The 23,648-nt window shown below is 59.1% G+C and overlaps 1 protein-coding gene across 2 annotated transcripts in view; it reads left to right on the top strand.

Moving 5' to 3' along the window:
- Window positions 1–23,648, top strand: part of PRKCB (protein kinase C beta) — a 72,312-nt gene that overhangs the window by 18,383 nt on the left and 30,281 nt on the right. For both annotated transcript variants that reach the window (XM_088520987.1, XM_088520988.1), the window contains exons 3-5: window positions 15,665–15,747; window positions 21,832–21,943; window positions 22,560–22,688. In XM_088520987.1, coding sequence (XP_088377113.1) covers window positions 15,665–15,747; window positions 21,832–21,943; window positions 22,560–22,688 — 324 coding nt within the window. The remainder of the gene's footprint in view (window positions 1–15,664; window positions 15,748–21,831; window positions 21,944–22,559; window positions 22,689–23,648) is intronic.

Here is a 23,648-nt window from a genome sequence, read left to right as displayed (position 1 = left end):
CCCGGCAGCCCGCGTTCGGGGTGCGAATCCGTGCGCTGTGCCATATGGATCGTGCTGCGATCCTCCGGAGCGCTTTATTGCATGGGGACGATGAAGCTCGGCTGCCTTAACTGCTGGGAGCTGCTTCCTGCTCGTTTCCCAGGTCTGCTCCGTGTGCCTGGGAGGAGGTAACAGCCGCGCTGGCTATTGGGGTGCTGAGCTCCGGAAGAGCCGCTGGTTTGGGAGCGCGTTGGTGTGTCCCGACTCTTGTCCTGTGGCACTGCTGGGTCACGCTAGTATTGAAAAACAAGCACCGTAATCTGGCAGGAGTGAGGAAAGAAGAGTCGTGTTTCACTATCATCATCGTGATTTGTTTTTGATTAAACAGAGCAGTTCCACCTAGCAAATTTGACCTGAAAGATCATTTCGGGCTGATTCTACTGAAGTTTAATCTTGTTTTTTTTTTTTCTAATCTTTATATAGTAGAAATGATGAAATCTGAATATTGCCTTACTACCTAATCAGGAATCCCCTGGGGAGAGTGCCTTGCTATTCCCGAGGGAGGGAAAATGCTTGTGTGCTGAGAACTTTTGCTTCTTGTAAGTCCAATTAAATGTTTTTTTTCCCCTTGAGAAGTCCTCAGATCGGGGGTGTTTAAGCCCTTCCTCTAGTCATCAGGCAGCAGTGGCCCCTCTAATCCATGCTGGCAGAGCAGCGCTCCTAACAGCTCCTGTCCTGGGATTCCTGGGACTTGGTGGGACTCGGGCTGCGTGCCCTTCCTTGGGATGCTCCGGTGGTTCCCGGCCTGCCCGCGATGGCAGTGGCAAGTCCTGGTCCTGCTCCGCACCCGCTGCTCTCCCGCGCGCTCGCGGAGCGCAGCGTTCCCGGTCCTGCCGTGCTGCGCCCCTTCCCGGCGCTCGCCGCAGCCTCTGGATGCGGGATATTCGCAGGAATCTGCCTGTGAACCAGCCATGCACCTCTGCGCGGAGCCAGCCCGCCGTTGCCATGGGAACACATTCCCTGGTGTTTGAATACGGATTTAATTCCTTCTTCTCCCCTCTCTCTACTAGTTACGACACTGGGATGCATTTTTGGTTGTGAATATAATAGTCTCTCAGATGGCGCAGGGAATTTGAGAACATCTTTCCCTAAATTAATGAAAGAGCTGCCCGAACTCTCAAGGGTTGAATGAGATTTTCTTCATTTTTCCCTCCCTGGATACCTGCCCTCCAAGGCAAGTTCCCCAGCTCCGAGCGCCCAGGCAGCCCGGCATCCGTGGGGATAATTCCAGCTTTGGGGATGCTGCAGGGCTGTGGGGCTGGCTGTGCCGCGTGCCGGGGGCGCTTTGCCTTGTGCACAGCAAAAACACCCACCTGGCTTCCACGGGAGCACCACGCACGCGGCAGCCTGCTCTTCCCAGGGCCTCCTTGGGAAGCACTCCTTGCTATTAATTTCACTTGAAAAATGTAATTTCAGGCGCACTTGCAAGCGGTGCATTTTGAACCTGGCAATGGGTACTCGGTGCATGGGATCGGGAGTGAGACCTGTGCTCTTGTTGCATCCAGGATGCGTATGGAAGTCGGCACAGCCCCTCGCAGGAGGAACGACGGTTCTGTGCTGGGTCTAGGGATGAATGAGGCGGAGGATCGAGGTGCCCGGGAGCCCTTTGTGGCCGGGGGTTTTTACAGGCATCGTCCCAATTTCTCCCTGGTCCTGGGGGGCCGTGGGCAGCGCGTTGAGGGCCAGGGGTCATTCAGCAGGGGATGCCCCTTCAACTTGGCACACTTTGGGCACTTCAGGAGAATGTTGTTGCTACAGGAGGTTGTCCCCCATGCCGGCAAGGAGCTTGTGGTGCTCCCGGGGTTGCTTTGCTCTCTCCGGCTCCCTCGGCTCGTCCGGCAGCGGCTGCGCCGGGACAGCGAGCGGGGTCCTGCACCGGGGCCGCTTTGGCTGCAGCCGCCTGCTCGGGCTCGCCTGGGGACTCGCTCGGCAGCATTAAAAATAAAAGCAGCAGAAAGCATTTGTGTTGAATTACAACTTTCTGAGAAAGAGCTGCTGCTAAATGACAGCCCCTACGTGCTGACATTTTCCGCGCAGTTTTTAGGCTCCAAATTGGGACTCTGGGCAGAAGGGGGGCTGGGGCTGTAGGAGGCAAGGGGTCTGGCTGTGAGCGGGGAGGCTGTGGGCAGGTTTTTGCACAAGGGGACAGCTTATTCCCCCCTTGCTCGTCCACGTGCTCCAGAGCACTCTGAGGTCCAAAGGGGAGATGATTCCGTTGCGAAGGTGAAAACGCTGGGTTCACCTCTTGCTGTGCAAAAACAATCACAGCGGAGTAGAATTGTAATTATTCATGGCACTGACATTGGAATAGGGCTGATGGGGACAGAAGTTTCATTTCGGACCCCTGTGGAACAGCCGCGTCCCAGTAATGATGAATGAAGAGCAGGATCCTGGGACTGCTCGCGGAGAACCGTGGTGGGAGGCAGAAACCCAGGCGATGAGGAAGGATGCTTAGCCATCCACACACACCCGGTTGGAAACTGCCTCTGCAGCGAATTAGCATCCTGGTAGGGGCTAAAGCAGATGAATTTTATGGAAAACACCTTTAGTGGGAGGGTGTTTGCTGCTCCCGAGCCTGCGGGGCAGCGCGGCGCTTCCCGGGGGTGGCTGCCAAGCGAGCGCGTCCTGCGCTGAACCTGTTTCCTTTTCTGCGGCTTCGCTCTGCATCAGCTCCAGGATAAATCTCCTGTGTGGTACGCGGTGTTGCACCGAGGGCCCTGTTTATTCTAGCTCGCGGAGCTGCGTGCCAAAGCGTCTCCTTTCCTCGCAAAGCTGCGAGGATGCCCCGGCGCGGGGAGCAGCGCGAGCTCGGCCGGCGCCGCCGCTCAGCGCGTCCGTGTCGCTGCCCTCTGCTCGGGAAAACGGAGCAGGGAGAGGGGCCGGAGTGGGGTCCTCACCCTGTGCCCTGGCGGGAGGGGACCCTGGAGAGGTTTTGGAGCTAGGGTCGGCAGCAGGGAATGAGGAGCTGCTGCAGCTTGGGATGAGCCTTGTCCCTGGGGGACAAGGGAAGTGGCCTAGGGTGGTGCTGGGACCGGCTCCCGGGATCCTCGTGGCGGGGAGCCGGCTCTTCAGCAGAGCCCCGGCAATGTGGTGTTGCTGTTTATGTAAAAATAACAACCCTTTCCAAATATTTATTGCTCTGCCGCGCTGCGGAGCGGGCGCTGAGCGCTCAGGAGTGGAAAAGCCGCCCCCAGGCAGCTGCCGAGGGAGGCGCGAGGCGAGCGGAGCGCCCCGGGGAGCGCGCTGGGCCGGGCGGGCGCCTCCAGCCCCGGCGTCCCTGCGGGACCGGCGCGTGGGGGCTGCACGGAGACCCGCGGAGGAGCCCCCAGGCGCTGAGCGCGCGGTGCCGCGGCCGGGGCGCTCGCCGCAGCGTGGAGGTGGCTCTGCAGCGCGGCGGGGAGCGGCGCGGCGGCTCCGGTGGCCTTGCCTCGCCGCCCGCCGTCCCCAGGGTCTGTCTGCGCCCAGCCCGGCCGTATGCAAGGAGGGGGCCGTGGGTACGGGCACGTGCATCCTTAACGCTCGTGGGTGCCCTCGGGAAGCACCAGCACTTCCTCGGATCCCTCTAGCTTGCGGGCACAAGCAGGCAATGCGCTACGGGCTGAGGCTGGTGGCTCCGATGGGGCTCGTGTTGCTGCGCGGGGAGCAGGGACGGCTCCGCCGGGGTCATCAGGAGGGATGTGCAGATCCAGGTGCTCCAGAGGCTGCGTCACCCTGCAGGGTGGGCACCTCCGCAGCGCTCGTCCCAAAGCCGGGCTGCCGGCCCCGGCGTGCGGAACGGCCTGTCAAAGCGAGCAGGCGCGCGCGTCAAGCGGGGCGAAGCGGCTGCTCGCTCCGGGGTTTGGCACCACAAGCTCACACGAGCTGCTAGAAGCTTCTGCTGATTGTGCCCTTAGCAGAGCAGGCGGTTTCTGGCTTAGGGAGGACGTTTCTCTCTCTTCTCGCGCGGTGGAAGGGCTGTCGGGGGAGGCTGGGTGAGCTGGAGGGGCAACATAAAACCGGGCGCTTCTCAAACTCGCCCTATCTTGGGTCTATCCAGCACCACAGAACGGCCAGCCAGCAATTTCAGGCAAGCTTAAAGATTTTATTTCCCCCTTTAGGATCATATCTATGGCTTTATTTCTTCGTTCCTTTATTTTAATAAAGCAGGCGGGATATAAAGCTGCCCTGGGCTGGCTGTGTTTGCTGTGCCAAGAGGGGCTGCATCCAACAGTGCAAACTCCCCACAAAACCCTGTTCCTTGTGGCCACCAAACGCATCCGTGTGGGGAGACCCGGCTGCCGCTCTGGGGTCCAGCATGGGGCGTGTGGGGCTGGAGGGGCCGCCTGCTGCCGAGGGCCCAAATCGCTTGTCCAAACTTCATTCAAAATGCAAATGGATCCTTTCCCTGGGACAGAGCTGCATTAAGAAGTAGGGCATATCATAAACATTAATAAAGTCGTATTGGCCAGCAGGGACGTGTGTGTGGAAAGCGAGCCAAGAAAGCTCTTTGCAGAGCTCCATGTAAATAAAATGACTCTTCTCTCTTTCTCTTTTCTTCCCATCTGAAAGCTGGCAGCCCAGATAATGTTTTAATTGAGCACAGTGGCATGTAATTGCATAGGACCATTGCCCAAGAAGAGTAAATCTAATTCCCAGCGTAATGAAGTTTTGTGCATGAAGCAGAGGCCAAACGTACTAGACGCTTGGAAAGAGCTAAAGCAAAATTCTCCTAAATGGTGATTGTTTCAAAGCTACAGAGCAGCCCTGGTTTCCCCTCGTGCCTCCTCCCGCATGGTGCGGTCGGCTGCTCCCCTTGCCACGGTGCCCCCAGCTCCCTGTTTTCCCCTCAGTTTATCCAAGTGCGAAATCCTGGGCTTCCCCTTGGGGAAAAACTGGGAAAGGGAAGGCAAGACCTTGCGGGGAGCTGCCTGCCGTGATCCGGGTCCGCGTATCCTCAGACCCGCCGCGTCAGCAACCATCCTGTTCTCGGTGGCGGCAGGCAGCGGAGCGAGGAGATACCATCAATCTGGGCATTAGGAATGTTATTTTAATGCCTTATCCATATAGCAGGGGAAGGAACGCCAAGCGCGCTAGGATGCTGCTGGCTGCAGCCCTCCGGGTGCCGCGCAGGCAGCGGCGTTGCTGCACAGCAACGTGCAGCGCTCCGAGCTGCCCTGGGATAGCGGCCTGTTTTCGGGGGGAGGCCGGGGTGCAAAGAGCATCCTCTGCCGCGGCGCTCGCGGGAGCTGTTCCCGGAGATTGGGCGCTCGGGAGCGTGACCCGTGGGCTGGAGCGGAACGGGGATTGTGCTGCTTTGAGCCCAGCTCAGTGCCGGGTTTATCCCAGAACGGGGCAAGTTGTCTGTCCATGGAGCCTGAATCACCCCAGGCCTGTCCTGCCCTCCCGGCGCCCCGGGAGCCTCCGCGTCGGAGCTGCCCTTGCCCGTGACGCTGCTGCCCGCTCCCCTGGGAAAAGCCCTATTTTTCACAAGTGTCTCTCTTCCCTGATTGGAAATTTTCTGCATCAAGCAATTTCTTTTTTTTTTTTTTTTTTTTTTTTTTGCCTGTCTGCTCCCAGCTTCCCTCTTGCTCCTGCTGTGAGGAGAGCTTTAATGTTGGCCACGCTCCCATGCCTTTCCAAGGAAATCAGCGGAGCGGGGGAGCCCCTCGGGCACCGGAGGCGGTGCGGGAGCAGCGATGCAGGGAGGCTGCAGGGAGCGGGGCCCCGCTGCCCTCCCCAGGGCACGTGGTGGTGTTTCCAGTGCCCCTTGGGATGCTGCTGCCATCCCATTTGGGTGTCCCTTCCTCCCTGCCCTGCCATGCGGAGGGTTTGGGCTGCGGCAGAGCCCCCGTTTTGCACAAGGTTCCAGGGGCAGCGGCGAGTCCCGCGGGCGCTGCCATGGGCCGGGTGTGCGGGCGAGGGCAGCCCTCCCTTTGCAGCGCGTTCGCGGAGGCGCCGCGAGCCGCGGCGCTGGTAGGCAGCGCCAAGAGCGGCTGTCAGCTCGGGCGAGCCTTGAGAAAATAAGAACAACTTGTTCCATAATTGAATCCCCAGCAGATTTTGCAGAATAAGGAAGCCTCCGGCTGCACGGGATTGCAGGTCGCCCGCGCGCTCGCAGCGAGCCGCCCTCTGCAAGACGCAGCCCCCAGCGCGCTGCAGACGGAGCCGCCGCCGGGCTTGGGGACCCGGGTTGTCCCTGTGCACGGGGTGGAGCGGGATGGATCCTGCAGGTGCATTGGGATCCGCCGCTCCCTCCATCCTGGGGACGAGGGGCAACGAGGCTGGGGCACGCAGGGGCCACCGCTGCTGCTGGGCCATCCCCTCCGCCACGTTCCCCTGTCCTCGTCACGGTGCAAAAGGCCAACAGGGCCATGAGCCACTGGCCACTGCAGCTGTGCAAGGGCTTGCGTAGCTGGTCCCTGCTCCCACGCCGTGTTTGTTGGGATATTTGACACTTCTGCTCCAGGGAAACACTAGTCCTGAAGCAGAGAGACAGCGAGGGCCCCGGAAGGCTCTATTTCTGCTTTATTTTAAAATAGACTTAATGAGCAGGTATTAAAAGAGACTTGATAAGCTCCTGGAGCAGCCGCTCGGTCGCTGAAGGGAGCTGAGCCCCACGCAGCCCCTCTGTGCCCTCCCTCCCTATCGCTGGCGTGGGGAAGCCACGAGTCTCTGCAGGCGCCGCTGCCTCGCTGGGACCGGGAGCGCGCAGGGTCCTGGAGCCCCCCTGGGTCCTGGAGCCCCCCTGGTCCCAGAGCCTCCCTGGGGTCCCAGAACCTCCCTGGGGTCCCGGAGCCCCCCTGAGTCCCGGAGCCCCCCTGGTCCCAGAGCCTCTCTGGGGTCCCGGAGCCTCCCTGGGTCCCGGGGCCCCCCTGATCCCGGAGCCTCCCCGGGTCCCGGAGCCCCCCTGGCTCGTGGCGCCGGGCTCGCTGCTGCTCTCCCCGTGCGCCGCACAAGGAAGCGGCTGCAGCACCGATAAATCCCGGCGCTGTGCCCGGCTTCCCGGGGCTCTGAGCCCCAGTGCCCGCTGCCTCCAGGCTCGGTGGCCTGGACGGCTGCGGTTGAGCGCGGGAGCAGCGGGCTCAGTGCCGGCTGGGGCCACGCGTGGCAGAACAGGAGCGACGTTGGGAAGCGCGGAGTGGCCTGGAGCCCGCGTCCGCCTGCGTGCGCAGGAGCTGTGTGCACGGCGGGCATCGTTAGCCTGCGGTTAACGATGCTGTCAGGGCAAATTAGCACCCTGGCCGCCCGCCTGCTGGCACAGCCAGCGCTGCAGACCCATCAGGGGTCTGGAGAGCGTCTGGGTGCTGGGGAACCGGCCACGAGCTGCGGTCACCCCAGAGCCCTGGGGTTTGGGTGCAGGACCCTGGGCTCGTGGCACAGCGGCCCGGCCGCGGTGTGGATCGATTCAGGGCCGGGAACCCGCGGCTCCTGCTGCTCCCGCAGAGCCTTGGCTGCTCCGGTACCGCGTCGGGGCGTAACCGGGAACCTTCCCATCCCGCGGGATGCAGCGTGCTAGGAGCAGGTGAAGGCAGCAGCAGGGGAGCCGTTCTGCTTTGCTTTGCTGCCGTCCTCGTGGCTTCTATTTCTGCATTTCCTGACAAGCAGAAGTGCAGCAGCGCTGACCCCCGGCGCGAGTCCCAGGGCCATTGGACACGTTTATTGGAATGGTCCTGTGGAGCCTGCGGGCAGCGCAGCAGCTCGGAGACACGGAGAGGCTGCCGGGGCCGACGCTGGGGAAATCTCGGTCTCGGAATGAGCACATAGGGGCAGAGGAGAGACTGGCCCCTCATGTGCAGGGATGCTGGGGGTGGCAGAAAGCAGCCAGGGAGGCTGGGATGGGTCTGGATAGCAAAACACTCCGATATCAACACGCTGATGTGGTCAGTCCCTTACCCGCCTGGTCGCGAGGTCCTGGGTGAGCCCAAGTGCTGGTGCGGGTAACTAGAGGTGCTCCCGGGAGGTAGCTAGGAAATAAGAAGTGATGTTTCTTGCCAAGAGTGCTTGGAAAATTTCTCATTCGTGTATCTTCTTAGCTCCGAAAATAGGATATCTAAAGGAAATGACTGCTTTGTTTTGCAGCGTGTGCTCAGCAAAAACTCCTCTCGCTTTAGTCTTCAGGAACAAATAGTTCCTGGATCTCCAGTTTCATGGAGAATGAATTTTTATATGAGTTATGAAGCGTGTTGGTCTAAGCGTGTGAGTGTGCTGCAGTTCTTGCGGTGGGTCTCAGCTGTGCGCCAGGCTCATGGAGACGACGCGGGCTCAGCGTGACGGGCGCGAGATGATGGAGCGGCTGCTTAACCGTGGGATCCCATGGGAGCACGGGATTGTGCCCTCCTGCTCTGCCTGCAGAGTAGGGAATGTGTCTGGGAAAGGGCTCTTGGCAGACCGAATCCGTTTGCCTCTTCCCAGAAAGGCTCCTAATCAGCTCGCTTGAGGGAGATGCCCTCCAGCATCAAGCTGGAGCCAGCCCTGTGGCTGCTCACCCATGACTTCTGCTCTAGCAGACACTCGCACAAGCCCAGCGCTCCTACGCAGAGAAAGCCGAGCTAATCCTAAAGCCGATCCGTGTGGATCCCGTTGCTTTCCTGGCACTTTGGGCAGCAGTTGCTGCTGCAGATGCAGAGACGCAGAAAGGGGCTCGCAGGGAGCAGCCGCGTCTCCCTGCGGTGCCGCGGGAGCCTCTCCGCAGCCCGACGCGGCCTCCTCGTCACCCGCTCATCCCGGCTCTGGCACCCGTGACAGACGCCTTTGGAGCAGCTGTCGTTAATCCCAAATCACATGTGCGGAAGCATCGCCGAGGGTTACCCCGGCTGCGTCACACGAGCCTGACACGTCGGCTGCCGGGGTGAGCGCTCGGAGAGGCTGGCAGGGTGGAGAGACAAGATAGCACCGCCAAACACAGGGATTTGAACCGCCACCGGGTTATCCGCCGGCCGGGAGCGCCGTGGGGCAGAGCATCCCGGCGGGATGGCGCCAGCGAGGGGACGGAGCTGGCACGTGCACAGCCAGGCACCTAAATATCGGTGACGTTCCTTACCCAGGTGTCTCTGAAGCTCCTTGCTTAGCCGAATGCGAAGGCAGTGCTGAGTATTGCCACTTAATTACCCAGCTCTCTGCTTTTGGAGATAGGAGCCTCTTCTGAATGTCTAAAGTTAAGGGGACATAAGAGGAAGAAGAGGGGAGTGAAATTCCCTTTTCTGCCTTGGAGATAAGTGGCAAAATGCAGCTTTGACTGAATTGTATTATTAGTGCTTTGGGGACCGGGTTTTTATCTTCCCTGGATAGCACTAATTCGCTGTTACAAAAGAAAGGAGCCTTCAAAGCAGGTTGGCAGCCCTGCGCTGGCCCCGAGGTGCAGGACCATGATTGGGGTGGGAGGGTTATCGGCCGCGGGAGCTGCCCTGCTCCGGGCCGGCTCCTGCAGGGAGATCTCCCTGCGCATCCCGCGAGCCCGACCTGCAGCTCCCATTGCACTATCACATTACCAGGTCACTGGAGTTTAAGTAGGCTGCCAAGTTTTTAATGATCTTCTCTTTCTTGTCATGTGCGCTTCCTTTCCTTTTCTTTCCCCCTCCGAGCCTCCTTTCCATCCATGAGATTTTAATTGAGACCATCTGCAGTTTTCCGCGCCGCAGGAGCTGCGCAGGGGCGCGGGCTCCCCCGGCACCGCGGCTCCCTCCCGCCGCTAATTGCAGGGCCGTTAATCCGCTCCCGGGGGCCTCATCAGCCTGGGGGCAGCTCGTGCAGGTGCCAAAGGTGCATCCGGGGGCTGCTCCCACCGCTGGAGATGCTCCGGCCTCAGAGCCGGCTGCCAGCCGCTCGCAAAGGGATGCGCGGATGGAGCCCCCGGTGCCGTCCGTGCTCGGCTGGAGCGGCTCCGCGGTGCCCCCGGCTCGGGCAGCGTTCCCGGAGAGCCGGGGCCGCCCCGCGGGGAAGCTGCGCGCGCCGGGGCCGTGACGCGCGGCTCTGCGTGGGGCGCGCAGCGTGGGCTGGGGGGAACGGCTGGGAGGCAATGTTAACACGGCAAGAACCAAACTCCAGCCTGGAGAAATTACCTGCTAGCGTTGCCGCAAGCTGCCACCTGGCTGCAATTAGAGGCGGGAAAATAGCCCCTTTCCTGCCCGCATTCAGGGCCGCCGCGGGGCCCTTGCGTGGGCTGCCTCGCCGCTGGGTTGGTTCCTCTCGCCTCTGCGTGGGTCTGGCTGTGCGCGGCACGGAGCAGAGGGGAGGCGAGGAGTGCAGGAGCGCATGGGAGCCAGGGGAAGGACACTGGGATGCGGCAGGGATGGGATGCGGCAGGGATGGGATGCGTCGGGGATGGGATGCGGCGCTGCCATCCCCGGGGGGACCGCGAGGAGGAGGAGGAGGAAGAGGAGGAGGAGGAGGTGGGGGACGGGCAGCTCCATGCTGTTCCCCACAAGCTGTGGGTGGCCGAGCGCTTTTCAACACCCACGTCCCCTGCGCCGTCCCCTGGCTCCCGGTGTCCCCCCGGGGATGAGTGGCCATCAGGAAGAGCGTGTTGGGTAAAGCCAGATCCTGCTTTTTCATGGGGAGCACCCGGATGCACCCGCTCCTGGCGCGCAGGGACCGCCGTGCGCACGGGTGCCATAGGCAGGGCCGGCAACGGTGCAAAAACTTTTGTAGCTCTTCAGCCCATCCCTGTCTGCTGGGGAAGGGGCAGGGGGGACCTCGGGAGAGGAGAGGGGCCGTCCGGCCTTCCCGCTGTCCATCCTTCCCGCTGTCCATCCTTCCCGCTGTCCTTCTCCTTCCTCCTGGCTGTTTCCCTTAGGAAAGGCCAAGGGAAGCGGCCGCCTTCGCTGCTCACGTGCAAGGAGCCCACGGGCACCAGACTGACCCGCGCCAGCCTCACGCTACCCTGCACCTGCAAAACCCGCGTCTGTCCGCGTTGTTCCCGGGGGTTCACACAGCCGAGAACTGCGCGAGGCCCGGAGTCGCGGCTGGGCACGTTCCCTCCTGCCATCCCTGGAGCTGACAGCTGAAAAACCGCTGGAGTCTGATGTGAAGTTAAAGATATTTGTTGTATTGCAAGAACTCCAGAACGCTTTTAGCCAAAGCTGGGGATTAAATCCAGATAGCACAAATTTTAGCTCAGCTTTTCTTCATGTGCTGTAAATGATTAAAAGCTGCAAAGTGCTGTCAGAAATCTAGGACTTCCCCTCCTGGAAACCTTCTTTCCCCTCATTTTATGATTCCTGTGCTTCACTGACTTTGATGTAGCAAATCTTATTTTTTAATGTGGGAATGGAGACTCGTGGGCTCCTGTTGGCTGCAGTGAGTTTGGGGTAAAGCTGGGCTAATGCATCTGACCCCAGAGGTTTGCCCAGCGTAGGTGGATAAATGCAAAGCTTCTTTAAAAATCATCTTTTCATTTTCCGTTGCTTTCTCCTCTGGTTTTGATAACCAGTGCTCCAGTCTATTTGCTGAATATCGTGTTATTTGCAAAGTGGAAACATCATCCAAACGAAAAATTCCCCTGAACTGGAGCTCTGCACTGATTCGTGCCTGAAGAAATCTTGGAGTTTCGTGTTATTAGAGCCATCTGCTGAATTACGGAGCTGTCAGCTCTCTGGGGAGATTTTAACTCTTCCCCGGGCTGGGTTTGCAGAGGAATCCAGGTTGGTCCTTCCTGCATCCCCGCAACCTGTCCGTGGGTGATAGGAAGGGGATTGTCCGTTATCTGACGCGCTGCATCCGCTCCGGCTCATGATGACCCCGACCTCCCTGCTGCCCAGTGGGAATGACAAGGGGCTTCTCTGGGATAGGATGGTGTTTTCTGGGAAAAGACAGCAGGGTGGATTAGAGGTGGCTGCCCCAAGTTATTCCCCTTGTGAAGGGCTCAAGGAGGATGGATGGTGCCCTACCCGGAGCGGCAGAACGTGGGGTTCGGGCAAGGAGACGGGCTCAGCCCCGGGCAGGCTCCTTCCCGCAGGAAGTCGTGTGTCTCGGAGCGGGGCCGGATCCCTTCCTGGCGCTAACCGCATTTCCCGGGGAGATGAGGATAACGGCATCCGCCGCGCGGACACGGAGCGCGCGAGCGGAGCTGCGGCTGCCTGGAGCCGGGGAGGCTCCTCCGAATCCGCTCACGGTTTGCAGAGGGAAAGACCCCGAGCGAAGCTGCGAGGCTGCGGCGGCCGCAGGAACGTTCCTTGTTGCTGGCTCTGTGCTCGGGGCTGTGCCAGCGCTGCGACGTGCCCCGATACGCTGAGCTGCAGCAACGCGTCCACCCAGTGTCCTCAGTGCTGAGTTCGTCTACCTGCCACCCTCATTTTTACGCCTCCAGGTCCCTCCTTGTGCTGCAGGTGCAGCAGGCCAAGGACTTTGCAATGTTTATAGTCCTGGAAGGCCTTTTGACAAGTTCTAGTTGACAGGTCCTGGGATTATTTTGGGAAATGGCTTTGCAGTTTCCTTGGGGCCTTCTGAGCTGTGCTCTGGGCCAGGAGACCTCTGAGTGTCTTTTTTTTAAGCACGCCGTCCGTATTCCTCCCTTTGCTAGGCTGGTTCCCAGGGTTTGCACGTCCCCAGCGCCCGGGTGCTGCTGTGATGTCCCTGCTCTCCGTTGTCCTCCTATGGACATCCAGCTCCTCTCGCGTGGGATGGAGATGCCCGGTCCCACCAGGGAGGGCTGGTGCCAGCTCGTGGTGCCCAGGGCTGTGCTGGGGCTGCAGTTAAAAACCCCCATTCCAGCGAGTGCCGTGAGCCTGCAGGGAGTGACGGAGCACGGGGACTTCCCTCTCCTCATTTGTAGGGTTTTGTAGTTTCCCTCCCAGGGCAGCAGCATCTCCCCGATGTCTGAGACAGCGGGAGCACCCGGGGAGAGCGCGGGGCCACCGAACAGTCTTGCATTACGCAATAACAAATGATAAAAGCTGATGTTTTATTTTTGTTGTATATAAATGAGTCAGGACGTTTGTAGTTCATCAGGGGGATTTGATAACTTTATTATCCATGTAATAAGATTTACAAATGAGCTGACTAATTAGCAGCCCGGGAAAGCTGCTGCTGGTGCTGCAGCTCTGAAGGCGATGGAGCCTCCAAACCGTTGCGGAGCGCGGCCCTGCCGGCAGCGTCTCCGTGCGGATTCCCAGCCCGGTGCAGACCGAGCCGGCTCTTCCCAGCGTGATGCGCTGCATTAGTCACAGCAGAAAAGGTCTGTTAAAGCTTCTTGCATCTGCTAGGGAGGATGCACGTCTAAGAATTAAGGCAGGATTACTTGCATAAGCTCCTGTACTTGGATAATTCTATTGGCTGTGGGGTTGTTTTTTTTTTTTTTGTTTTGCACAGATCACACGTGTAAATGTTCGCAGCGGCTCTTTCCAAGGCCTGCAGGGTTTTATTCTGAGTTTTGGATGTAAAGCCCGCACTGCTGCAATCAGCAGAGCAACTTGTTTACTTTGGGTAAATAGGCAAGGGTTATGCTTCATCATCTCCAAATGGATTTTCATTAGCATCTGTATTAATATTGATTGCTGAGGAAGCCGCTACCCCTGCTAAACATTCAGTTGGAGATCCCTTAATTGACCTGTAATATATAACGTTGTGAAGACACCGCAGTTATTTTTCCAGTTGAAGAGAAAATGCTGCATTCCTGGTGTATTCCTTAGGCACCTGCTCGGAGGGCAGGCGGTGTTAACGGGGTGTGTATATTTAATGCCTTCTTTAATAATTAAACTCTCCAGTGAAACCTTAAAAGAGTTCGGGGGAGAGGCTGTAACCAAAGCCTGGGGTGGTTTCACGGACCTTGCCTTCCGAGCGTCCCTTGCCGTTTGGAACTGGCGTTTCATCTCTGCTGCTCCTGCAAGTTAAAAAATAATCAGGTTTCTGTTTTCATGGCTTTCCTAGGAAAGGCGGGAGCGCGGAGCTGGAGCGGGGCTGGCGCCTGCGGAGCCCCCGGGAGCAGCGTCGGAGGCTCCGTGTCCCCGCGCGGTGGCTGCTGTCACCGGCCGTGCTCCGCTCGGCCCCTGCTCCTGCAGCAAACGCTGCTGCTGCTGCCTCCGTCCGCCCCAAAACCACCCCGCGTCCGGCCTGGCGGGCACCTTATCTTGTAGATAAGACCTCATCTGAAATGATGTCAGCCCCGGTGGAAACTTCCCTCGCTGCAGCCCGGCCTGGGCAGCGCCGGGGGGAGATTAAATTTGTGCGGGCGCTTCGGAGCGAATCTTTGCTAATAGAGTTCTGGTTCCTTCCTTCCTGCTTCCCAGACGCTCGTCTCTGTGTACAAATGACAGGAGCGGAGAACAATGTTTTCAAGCAAAGGGTTATTCGCTGGGCACAGAAAGGCAAGCGAGAGGAGAGGCCCTCGGAGGAGAAAGCCGCTGGCAGCTCTCGAGCAGTCCGTGAGCTGCTTTTTTCTTTTGTAATAATGAAAAGTGTGCAAAGGAAAACAAGTTGGAAGCTGGATGCAGCAGGATGCAACAGGGGGATTGTGAGTTTAATGGTAAATGTCCCTTGCCTTGTTCCTTGGACGTTCTACATCCTGCAGCTGACACTCGCGTCTCCTTTCCGCGCTGCTCCGCTCGCTCGATCCCTTCAGTCCCTTTGGGATGCTGTAACGCACCCGTCTCATCTCCTAGTTGCTTTTCCACTCGCTGCAGCTGGTGCAGTTGGGGAAAGGTTGCAGCAAGCGCGCGGGGACCCCGTGCGCCCCAGCGCCGCGTCCGCCCGTGTGCGCTCCTCCTGGTGCAAGGCCTGCCCGGGGCGCAGAGCTGGCCGCGTTCGCAGGCCGGAGCTGCAGGAATTCCCCGTGGATCCCGATGTTCGCAGCTCTGGGACGGGCTTGCCCTTGCAGAGAGTGACCCCGCCGTGGGCGCCGGGCCGTGGAAGCAGCAGCAGAGCCGGCAGGGGAAGCGCACGGGCCCGCGGCAGCGCCGGCACCGCCTCGGCACGAGGGCTTCCAGCTCGGACACCCGCGTGCCGGAAAGCGTCTTCTGGCTCTTCGTCTGGCATCTTCTTTGGTAAACTCCTGCCCGGGTTTACCAAAACACCTGGTCCAGCATTCAGCAGGGTTTCAAATTCTGCCACGAGTTTCTTTATCATAGAATCATAGAATCATAGAATGCTTAGGGTTGGAAGGGACCTCCAGAGATCATCTAGTCCAATTCCCTGCATACGCAGGGACACCTAAAGCACGTGGCGCAGGACTGCGTCCAAGCGGGTTTTGAAGATCTCCAGAGAAGGAGACTCCACAACCTCTCTGGGCAGCCTGTTCCAGTGCTCCGTCACCCTCACTGTTAAGAAATTTTTCCTTAAGTTCCTATGGAATTTTTGATGTTTCAGTTTCCGGCCATTTCCTCTAGTCCTATCAGTGGCCACCACTGAAAAGAGACCATGACCGTCCTCTGCACTCCCTCCCCTGAGGTACCCATATACACTGATTAGATCCCCTCTCAGCCCCCTCCTCTCCAGGCCGAACAGGGCTTTATAGAAGCCTTCTTAGCATCCTGGATGCCTCTTGTGATAAACTGGAGCCAATAGCGTTTTTACTGTTTATAATGTGAAACACAACTTTGAAGTGAGGCCCTAATCGGGTGCTAATTAATGGTGTTACGCGGGGAAGGGGCCGGTGCGGTGGCCGGGCTCGCGGCCGTGGCGCGGCGCTGACGCCTCTGCTCTCCTCTCTCCGCAGTGTGCTGCTTCGTCGTGCACAAGCGCTGCCATGAGTTCGTCACCTTCTCCTGCCCCGGCGCCGACAAGGGCCCCGCGTCCGACGTAAGTAGCCGCCCGCCGCTCCCGGCCTTTCCCGGCCTTTCCCGGCCGGCCGAGCCGCGCTCGCGCGCGGTGCCGCTGCCAGCCGACACCAAAGCACGCAGCGCTGTTTTAATAATCATAAGAGCTGTTTGAATGTCCACGGGGAGGATTTTGGGCAGCTTGCCCCGGGCTTGCCCCTCTCTCCTGGCAAGGCTTCGATCCAGGTCCTGATTGATTCCTTTAGCCACAGGCAAAACATCTGAAGGAATCAACAGGGACCTACTGAGATCTGCCTAAAAAAAAAGAAAAAAAGGAGGGGGGACACAAAAAAACACCCCCTAAACGGGAAATCCGCCAGCTGCCTTGGGTTCGGCAGGGGCTTCGGCAGGGGCTGCGCCGCAGCCTGACCCGCGAGCCCCGCGCGGCGCTGCCGGCTCCTCGGGGCTGCCTGGCACCTTCCACGCTTTGCCGTGGAAACGGCCGTGGAAACGGGGCTAACCCGGGAGCCGATCGCAGAGGGCGATGGGCTGGGGAAGCTGCAGCGCTCGCGCCCGTATGAATAGCAGTGGAGGGAGCGGGATGTCTGGTGACAACGTGATGAGATGCCAGGACGGGATCGGCCTCCCTGTCCGGCCCCGGGGTCGGGGATGTCGTGTTTCCTTTGCCTTCCACCCACCCAGGCGCTCTGCCTGCTTTCCTTGCCGTGGGCTTTGTTCTCCGCAGGGATTTCTGCTCGTGCGAGTGAATCGGGAGCTACTGAACCTTAGAAATCAGCTGCTGGAGGGGAAACGGCGGCGCGGTGGAGATGGCGGCGCCGGAGGGCGATGCCTCCCCAAGCGTCGCGGCCCCGTGAGCCAACACGGCCGGCAGCGGTGCCGGCGCCGAGAGCCCGTCCGTCCCCGCGCGGGGCTGCGTCCCGGCTCCAAATCCACCTCTGTGTCCTCCCCGGGGCTTGGGAACCTCCTTGAGCACATTCCTGCAGCCGGGCAGGGAAGGTGCAGCAAAGCCTGCGGGTGCCCATGCGCACCCATGGATACCCATGCGTCCCACGCATGCATGGCAGCAGCCTGACCCCTGTCCTTAGCCTGCTCAGCCACCAAGTTGCAGCTTCCCGCAGTGCAACTCGCTGCCTTAGGTTTTCCTGGGTCGTGTCCCTGCCTCCCTCGTGTTGCTCCTCCAAAGCAAGGGCCCAGCACAGGGAGGCAGGAAGAGCAAAGAGCACATGGGAAAGGGAGCGAGAGCAAGGAAGGGGCACCGCAATGCCCGCGACGCGCAGCCGGCCCCGTCGGAGCTTCCTGCTGAGCAGCATCGCGCACCCAAACCCCTTCAGCCGCGCAGGTCCTGCTCTAGCCCTGCTGCCTTCTCTCTCTCATCTAGAAGTCGTGCCAGGGAGGCTCGGGTTAGACACCAGGGCTGCAAACGCTGCAGAGACAGCAGAGGTGCCAGTGAGCGCGGCTGGAAGGATCCCGGTCGCTGCAGCCGCTCAACCTTGCTCAAGGGAAAGGAGGGCGGCCGGGGAGCCGCGAGGGCGCAAAGCGGCTGTTCTGCAGCTGGATTCCTTTGCCTCTTGGTAAAACCCTCCAGGAGAGCAGCCCTGTGCCAGGGGCAGCAGGACGGGCTCCTCCTGCACGGGGACGAGCTCCTTGCAGCCGTCTCACCCCCACGGCGGAGCTTCGGCTCCGGAGGTGGGAACGGGCGCCCGCAGGAAGCGCTGCCGGCATCCCGGGAGCACCGGCGTCCCTGGGAGCTGGTGCAGAGCCCGAGCTTTGCTTTGCTCTGTTGTTGTTAACAACCCCGGCATGGATCCAGAGCGACCTCTAATTATGTCAAACGCTGATAGGATCTAGGTTGTAACAATTTTAGCTGTGCTTCTCTTTTTTTGTTTTTTTTTTAATGTAAGTGCAGCAATCTGGTAAGTGTCTTTCCCTTCAGAAGTATTAAAATCCAATTACGCCTTGCAGCAAGAATGGGTTTAATTTATAGCATTTGTTTAAGCCTTGCAACGTGCTTCATTATGAGAGGCCGCGTGACGTTGGTTGGGGACGATGGCGACGTCCTCGGTGGCTGTGGGTGAGCGCGCTGCGACCCCAGCCTGTGCCAGGCTGGTTCAGAATTCCCAGTGGCAGAGCCCGACAAGAAAACACAATATATTAAAAAAAAAATGTAACCTTGGCCTTTAATCTCTCCCCGTGTCTTTTAGTGCTTCACAGTTACTTGAGAGTCAAGGAGAAAACTTTTTTTTTTGCATCCTGTGAAGTGCTTATGGTCTGCAGGTGCTTAATGTTAAGCACCTGAGTAATTCTGCTGACCCAAATGAGCTTTCCAAGCTCGGTGCATGCTGAAACGCGTTGTGGAATTGCAGCTCGTGTGCCGATGCAGCGCGTAACCTTGGGGCGAAGCTGCCGTTCTGCACCCTGCAGAGCACGGGAAGACACCCGAGGAGCCGGGACATGTCCGGGTCTGTTCCTGGTGTCACTCACAGCCCTGCTCGGAGCAGCCTCTGGCCGGTGCCTGAGGCTCTCGGGCAGAATGTGCCCGTGGGTCTGACCAAAGGCTCTGCTGTCCAGGAAAGGAGGGCTCATTGCCCAGCAATGATAAGGTCTTCAAGGTAGAATTAATTGCCTCGTGCAACGGAGAACGAGGCTCTAAATATAAACGCTGGTACTGCAGACACTGGGACTGTTGCTGCTGCTGTTGTGGGTTGCTTTTACGTCATTGCTGGGTTTTATTTATTTATTTATTGGATGAAGGCGATACAGCCAGTCTGCGTTTTGGGTCAGGCCTTGCTGAGGACCATCCACGGTGCAGGGCTGACGCGCTGCAAGGCAGGAGCTGGTGCACAAGCGTTCTGCAGGCAGTGGGCAGAGATCAGGAGCACTCACGGACTGGCTTCCACAGGCACATCTGGGCAGGTGTTCTGGGCCAGAAAACCTGCTGGAGAGCCAGCCCACGCTGAGCATCCTCCAGCGTCAAACTCCTCAGTGTTTGCTCTGAGCTCTGGCTCCAAAGGCAGCGTTAACATGACGGCTCAAGCTGAAGTTTCCTGAAGTGCAGTGAGGTCTTGGGGAACTGAAATCAGGCATGGATAATGTGATGCAGTTGGCAAACCTAATTATAGTTGGAGCTATTAGTAGAATGCATAATTATTTTAATTGTAGACAAAATAGTCATTAAAATGACCTTCTTTGCATTATCCTGTTAAAGGTCAGCTAATCAGGATGCATCAATAAATATCCGATTTGCTCTAGGAGGGTGCCAGGCTGGTGCAGCTTCATTTTCCTCTTGCGTTTTCCCCCGCGCTGGCTGTAAGGCAGTACTGCTGTCACCGTGTCACCTCGGGTGTTTCCCCGCTCTCTGCCCGCCGCAGGCAGGATCATTTTCGTTGTCTCAAATGCCTCCTTTCTTGAAAACTTCCAGAATTGTGTGTTTGCACTGCAGAAAACGTTGGTGTCATTCTCTTTTAGAACAAGAGAGAAATTTCAGAGAGAGCCTGTTAGAGCTATAGATCATCCAAGTATATTCAGATCAAAAGCAGGTCAGTGCAAAGCCCTTCTGCATCCTTGACCCTTCCTGCTGGGATGCCGGTCCCGAGAGACCCTCGGAGCAGCAAGCACGGAGGTGTCTGTCACCCGCACTCTGCTACGGGCACTTGTCTTGCCTTGGCCTTGCTGTTTTATTCACTCGGAGAATTACCTGGGGGAAGGAGCTGGGTTTGCAGGTGACCCGCAGATACCAAGGGCAGGTTCTGCTGGGGAACGGTAGCACTGGAGAGCCAAAGCGGATACGGGCAGGTTGTATCCGCACGGATACGGGTGCTGCTCCTGGCACCGAGAGGATGGAGGAGGCAGCACGGCCACTTCGCTGCCCCGCGTGAGGGATTTTCCCCGGGGAAAACGTGAGAGCAAAAGCAAGCAGCTTGGTTTTAATGCAAGTCCGTTGGATGCGTTTCATTAGGCACAAGGTAATGACAGCTGACGGGCTGCATTTGCTGTGCTATTGTGTTGCTGAAAGCGCTATGAAATTTGCTTTAAAACAGTCTTTTCACATGAACTGAATTAATTCTTCCTCAAAAGAGATCAGTTAAGGCTTTCTCTGCAATAGGGTAGGGAAGCGCGGGTGCGTAATTCTGCTGAAAAATGCCCATGGGGGCTCCATAGAGCCTGGCAAATCCTGGAAATTCAGGCAATGGGAATAGCCTGAGCGCCCGTGTGCTCGGGGCCGGCCCTCAGTCCCGCGGCACCAAGATGCCCTTGGGCATCCTGGAGCTGGGAATCCACCAGGATCCCCTCAGTGCTGCGGGTGGGCGGCAGGTAGAGGCTCCTGCACCCGCACGTGCAGCAGCGGGAGCGGGACAGTCCGCAGCGGGGACGGGGCCCCCGGGGGGCTTTTCTTGGCAAACATTTTCCCCGTTCTTGCTTTATGTCTCAGCTCCTGCACGAGCAGCAATCTAGTCATCGCTCAGCGTCCCTGCAGGACTAAAATAGTCTCTTTGTTCAAAGACTTCAGCCTCGCTCGGAGACGAAATCCAGAATTTGCAAAGTCGCTGGCGTCTTCTGAAGCAGCAGTGGAGATGGAGCAGGTCCCTCCCGGGTGTCCTGGCTCTGGCATGGAGAGCCGGTGCCCAGCGCAGCGGTCCCGATGCCTCGTGGTGATCGAGGCTTCTAGCACCCGTGGTGCAGAGTTCGGGCTGGAAAACCCCATGGGGAACTTTGGGCAGCTTGCAGGTTCCCTCTGCAAGGCTTGGCTGAGCCCCTGCACGCTGCAGGGGTGCATGAGAGCGGCCTCCCCGCGTGCTCCGTTGCCGCTCCTCATGTGCCCTGCAGCGGGGCTCGTGCCATGGCCACTGGGGCAACTTCCCCTCACTCTCAGCCTAAAATCCCATCTCTTCCCTGCTCTCTCGTGTTTCCAAGGGTGCAGGCGGCTTTGGGAAGCACGGTGGAGCTAACCCTGCTCCCCGAGGCTGCCAATACCTCCCACGCCGCGAGCACGCGGCTCCCGCGAGCACAGCCCGGGAATAACGGGGGAGCTGGGAGCTTCCACGTGTAACGATGGAAAACATAACGGAAAGGGCTCGGCCTTGGCTTCTAGGGTGCTGTGGAAGCCAAGGCAGATGTTGCACCCCTTTGCTGACATGGGGCAAGTGCCACCGAGTGGCTTTCTGGCTACGATGGCAGAGGGGCAGCGGAGGCAGCAGATGGAGGCAGGGCTGCCCACCGCGGAGCGGGACCGAAGCGGCGGTGCCGAGCTGCTCCGCGGTGCACGCGGCAGACCGGGCGCCGGAGGATGCTCTGCGTTCTCGGTTACACGACTCATCCCTGCGAGCGACAGGGAAGAGCAGAACGCGGCCAATGACACTGGGACACGGCGGCTGCTGCATCCCTCTTCCCTGGAGGGACATGGGGGGTTATTCCCAGCCAATTCAGCAGGTTGATCTGCAGTGCAGCGAGGCTGGGAAAGTGTCTCTGGATGTGGACAGTTTGGACCGCCGTCCTATCCCTCACCTGGCACAAAGAGCAGTGGGGCCATGGGTGCCATGCTGGGAATTTCCTGTCTGGAAAAGTCGTGTTTCCATTTCAATCAATTTGGTTCCGATTTCCATGTATTGGAAGCCGAGCGCTGTGTCCAGGTGCCCGCGCTGCTGCTCGCAGCTCGGAGATGAGGAGTTTCCCCAGGAGCAGCTTGTTCCCCTCGGAGCAGGCTGCGAAGCGCTTGGCCCAAGCCAAGACACTGAGATGTCTATGGGATACAGAAATCATGGTGTTTTTTCCTGCCCAAACCCAGCTGATTGATGCGGAATTTGAGTTGTGTCCAGTTCTGTGGTGGTTTTCTACAAAGCAATTTCACCTGGGGTTTTCTGTGCTAAGATGGAGCTGCACACAATAAATCCCCAGGTGAAGCCGTGCGTTGCGCTCACCGTTATAGCAACCGGAGCAACGAGGCTGGTCCTCGTGGCTCTTGGACGGGGTCCACAGCCGTCGGTGGCCGCTGCCTGAAGTCCATTAGCTGCCCCTCCAGAGCCAGCTGGCACGGTGAGCGCAAGGGCGGTTTGTTCCCTGCCAATATTCGATGCGGGTTTATAACCTTCAGCTTTTATTTTCCTCCTAGGATCCTCGGAGCAAACACAAGTTTAAAATCCACACGTATTCCAGCCCCACCTTCTGTGACCACTGCGGCTCGTTGCTGTACGGGCTCATCCACCAGGGCATGAAGTGTGACAGTAAGTGCGTGACTGGCCGAGGACGGGCTGAGCGGCTGGGGCCAGCACGGGAGGAGAATCTCACAGGAGGGATGAAGGAGGAGGAGGAGGAGATGGTAGAGACGGGTTATTTCCCAAATTAACCCGCTGCCTTCCTATTTAAACCGCCTGTGAACGTACACCGTCTGCTTGCGCGTCTGCGGGAGCAGCATGCGCTGGGGCTCACCATGTGCTGCCTTTCTCTTAAATATAGAAGCTGGCGGCTGTTTGGGGAGCGGTGTATTCGTTATCGCCCTCAAAACAGGACCAAGAAGAAAAGAATTTGCTTAAAAATATAGGGAAAGGTAAAAACACAGGGGGTTTGGTGCCCCTTCTTAGGCTGTCGTCCCAGGGTTACACCCCAGGCATTGTAGACAAGAGGTCTGTTTGATCGTTAAAACTGGGGTGATTAGAGCTAGGGGAACTGGAAGTGTCTCCAGGTGAGATCCCAATGCCAGAGCTGCGGGCTCCCTGCCCGCCCGGGGACCCCAGATGTGCCCCAATAAAAGGAGGCCAAACTCGTCCCCATGCACCGCGGACGTCCCGGGCTGCGTGGCGGTGCGGGAGGCCCGAGCGAGCTGTGCTTTCCTCCCCGCAGCCTGCATGATGAACGTGCACAAGCGCTGCGTGATGAACGTGCCCAGCCTGTGCGGGACGGACCACACCGAGCGGCGCGGGCGGATATTCATCAGGGCCGACATCGACAAGGACGTGCTGACCGTCGTAGGTGGGTGACGCGGGCGGGCTCCTCTAGCGCCCGTGTGCCCGTGGGGACCAGGAGCAGCTCCGAGTGCCCGGCCACGGCGCAGGACGGGCCCTGAGCTGTCTGCAGAGCCTCTTCCCAGCAATACAGAGCTCAGGGGTGTCCAAAGCCACCGTGATGCCTGTATTAAACAGCCATTGCTAGAACCACCAGTTTTTCTCATTGCTGGTTGAATCACGTCGTGTTCCAGCAGCTGCACCCCCACCATGGGAGGGCGGGCGCTTTTCGGTGCAGCTCTGAGTGTGCCAGAGCGCGTTTGCCCAGTGCGACGCCGCCGGAGCGGGTGCCCGTTTCCCGCTGCTCTTGCTGTGCCCAAGGTGCCAGCTGTCCCCACGCGGCTCCTCGGGGGGCCCTTCCGCCTCCCGCGCTGTGACGGGAAGGGGCGTTCGCGGCTCCGCGCGGCGCCGGCGGGCGCGAGGGAAGCGCGGGCTGCCAGTGCCCTCTCGTGGCGCCGGCTCCGTGCAGGAACAGGCAGGTTTTGCATTGTGGAATTGGGCGCCTTCATCCGCAGAGGCTCCAGGAAGCCTTAAGCATCCCAGCATCCCAAATGCCATCCCTGTTGAGAAGCCCTCATCCCAGGTCCCCGTGTCCAGCCTTGACCTCTTGTCTGCTCGCACTTGTGGCAGGGACAGGTTGTGCCTTTTGCCTTTGAGAGCTTTTGCCGCCCGAGTTTGGGGCTGCTGGGCTGTGTTGCAGGGCTCGGTGCCTGCGCTGCTCCCCAGAAACGCTCCAGAGCGCTGTGCGTGGGACACACGAATGTGGATTGGGAAGAGGACGGAGAATGGCGGCAGCAGGAGAAATGGGTTGTCCAGCAGGACACACTGAACCCCTCCTGCTTGTCCGAGGGCCATCATAGAATCACAGAACCACAGACTCATTACGGTCGGAAGGGACCTCTAGAGATCATCTAGTCCAACCCCTGCA

Source organism: Tinamus guttatus, unplaced genomic scaffold (assembly GCF_059628265.1).
Source record: "Tinamus guttatus ecotype Peru unplaced genomic scaffold, ASM5962826v1 Tinamus_guttatus_pri_ptg000107l, whole genome shotgun sequence".
In the NCBI taxonomy this organism is placed as follows: domain Eukaryota; kingdom Metazoa; phylum Chordata; class Aves; order Tinamiformes; family Tinamidae; genus Tinamus; species Tinamus guttatus.
The sequence above is the reverse complement of the archived record's forward strand: the minus strand, read 5'-3'. Positions and strand labels throughout refer to the sequence as shown.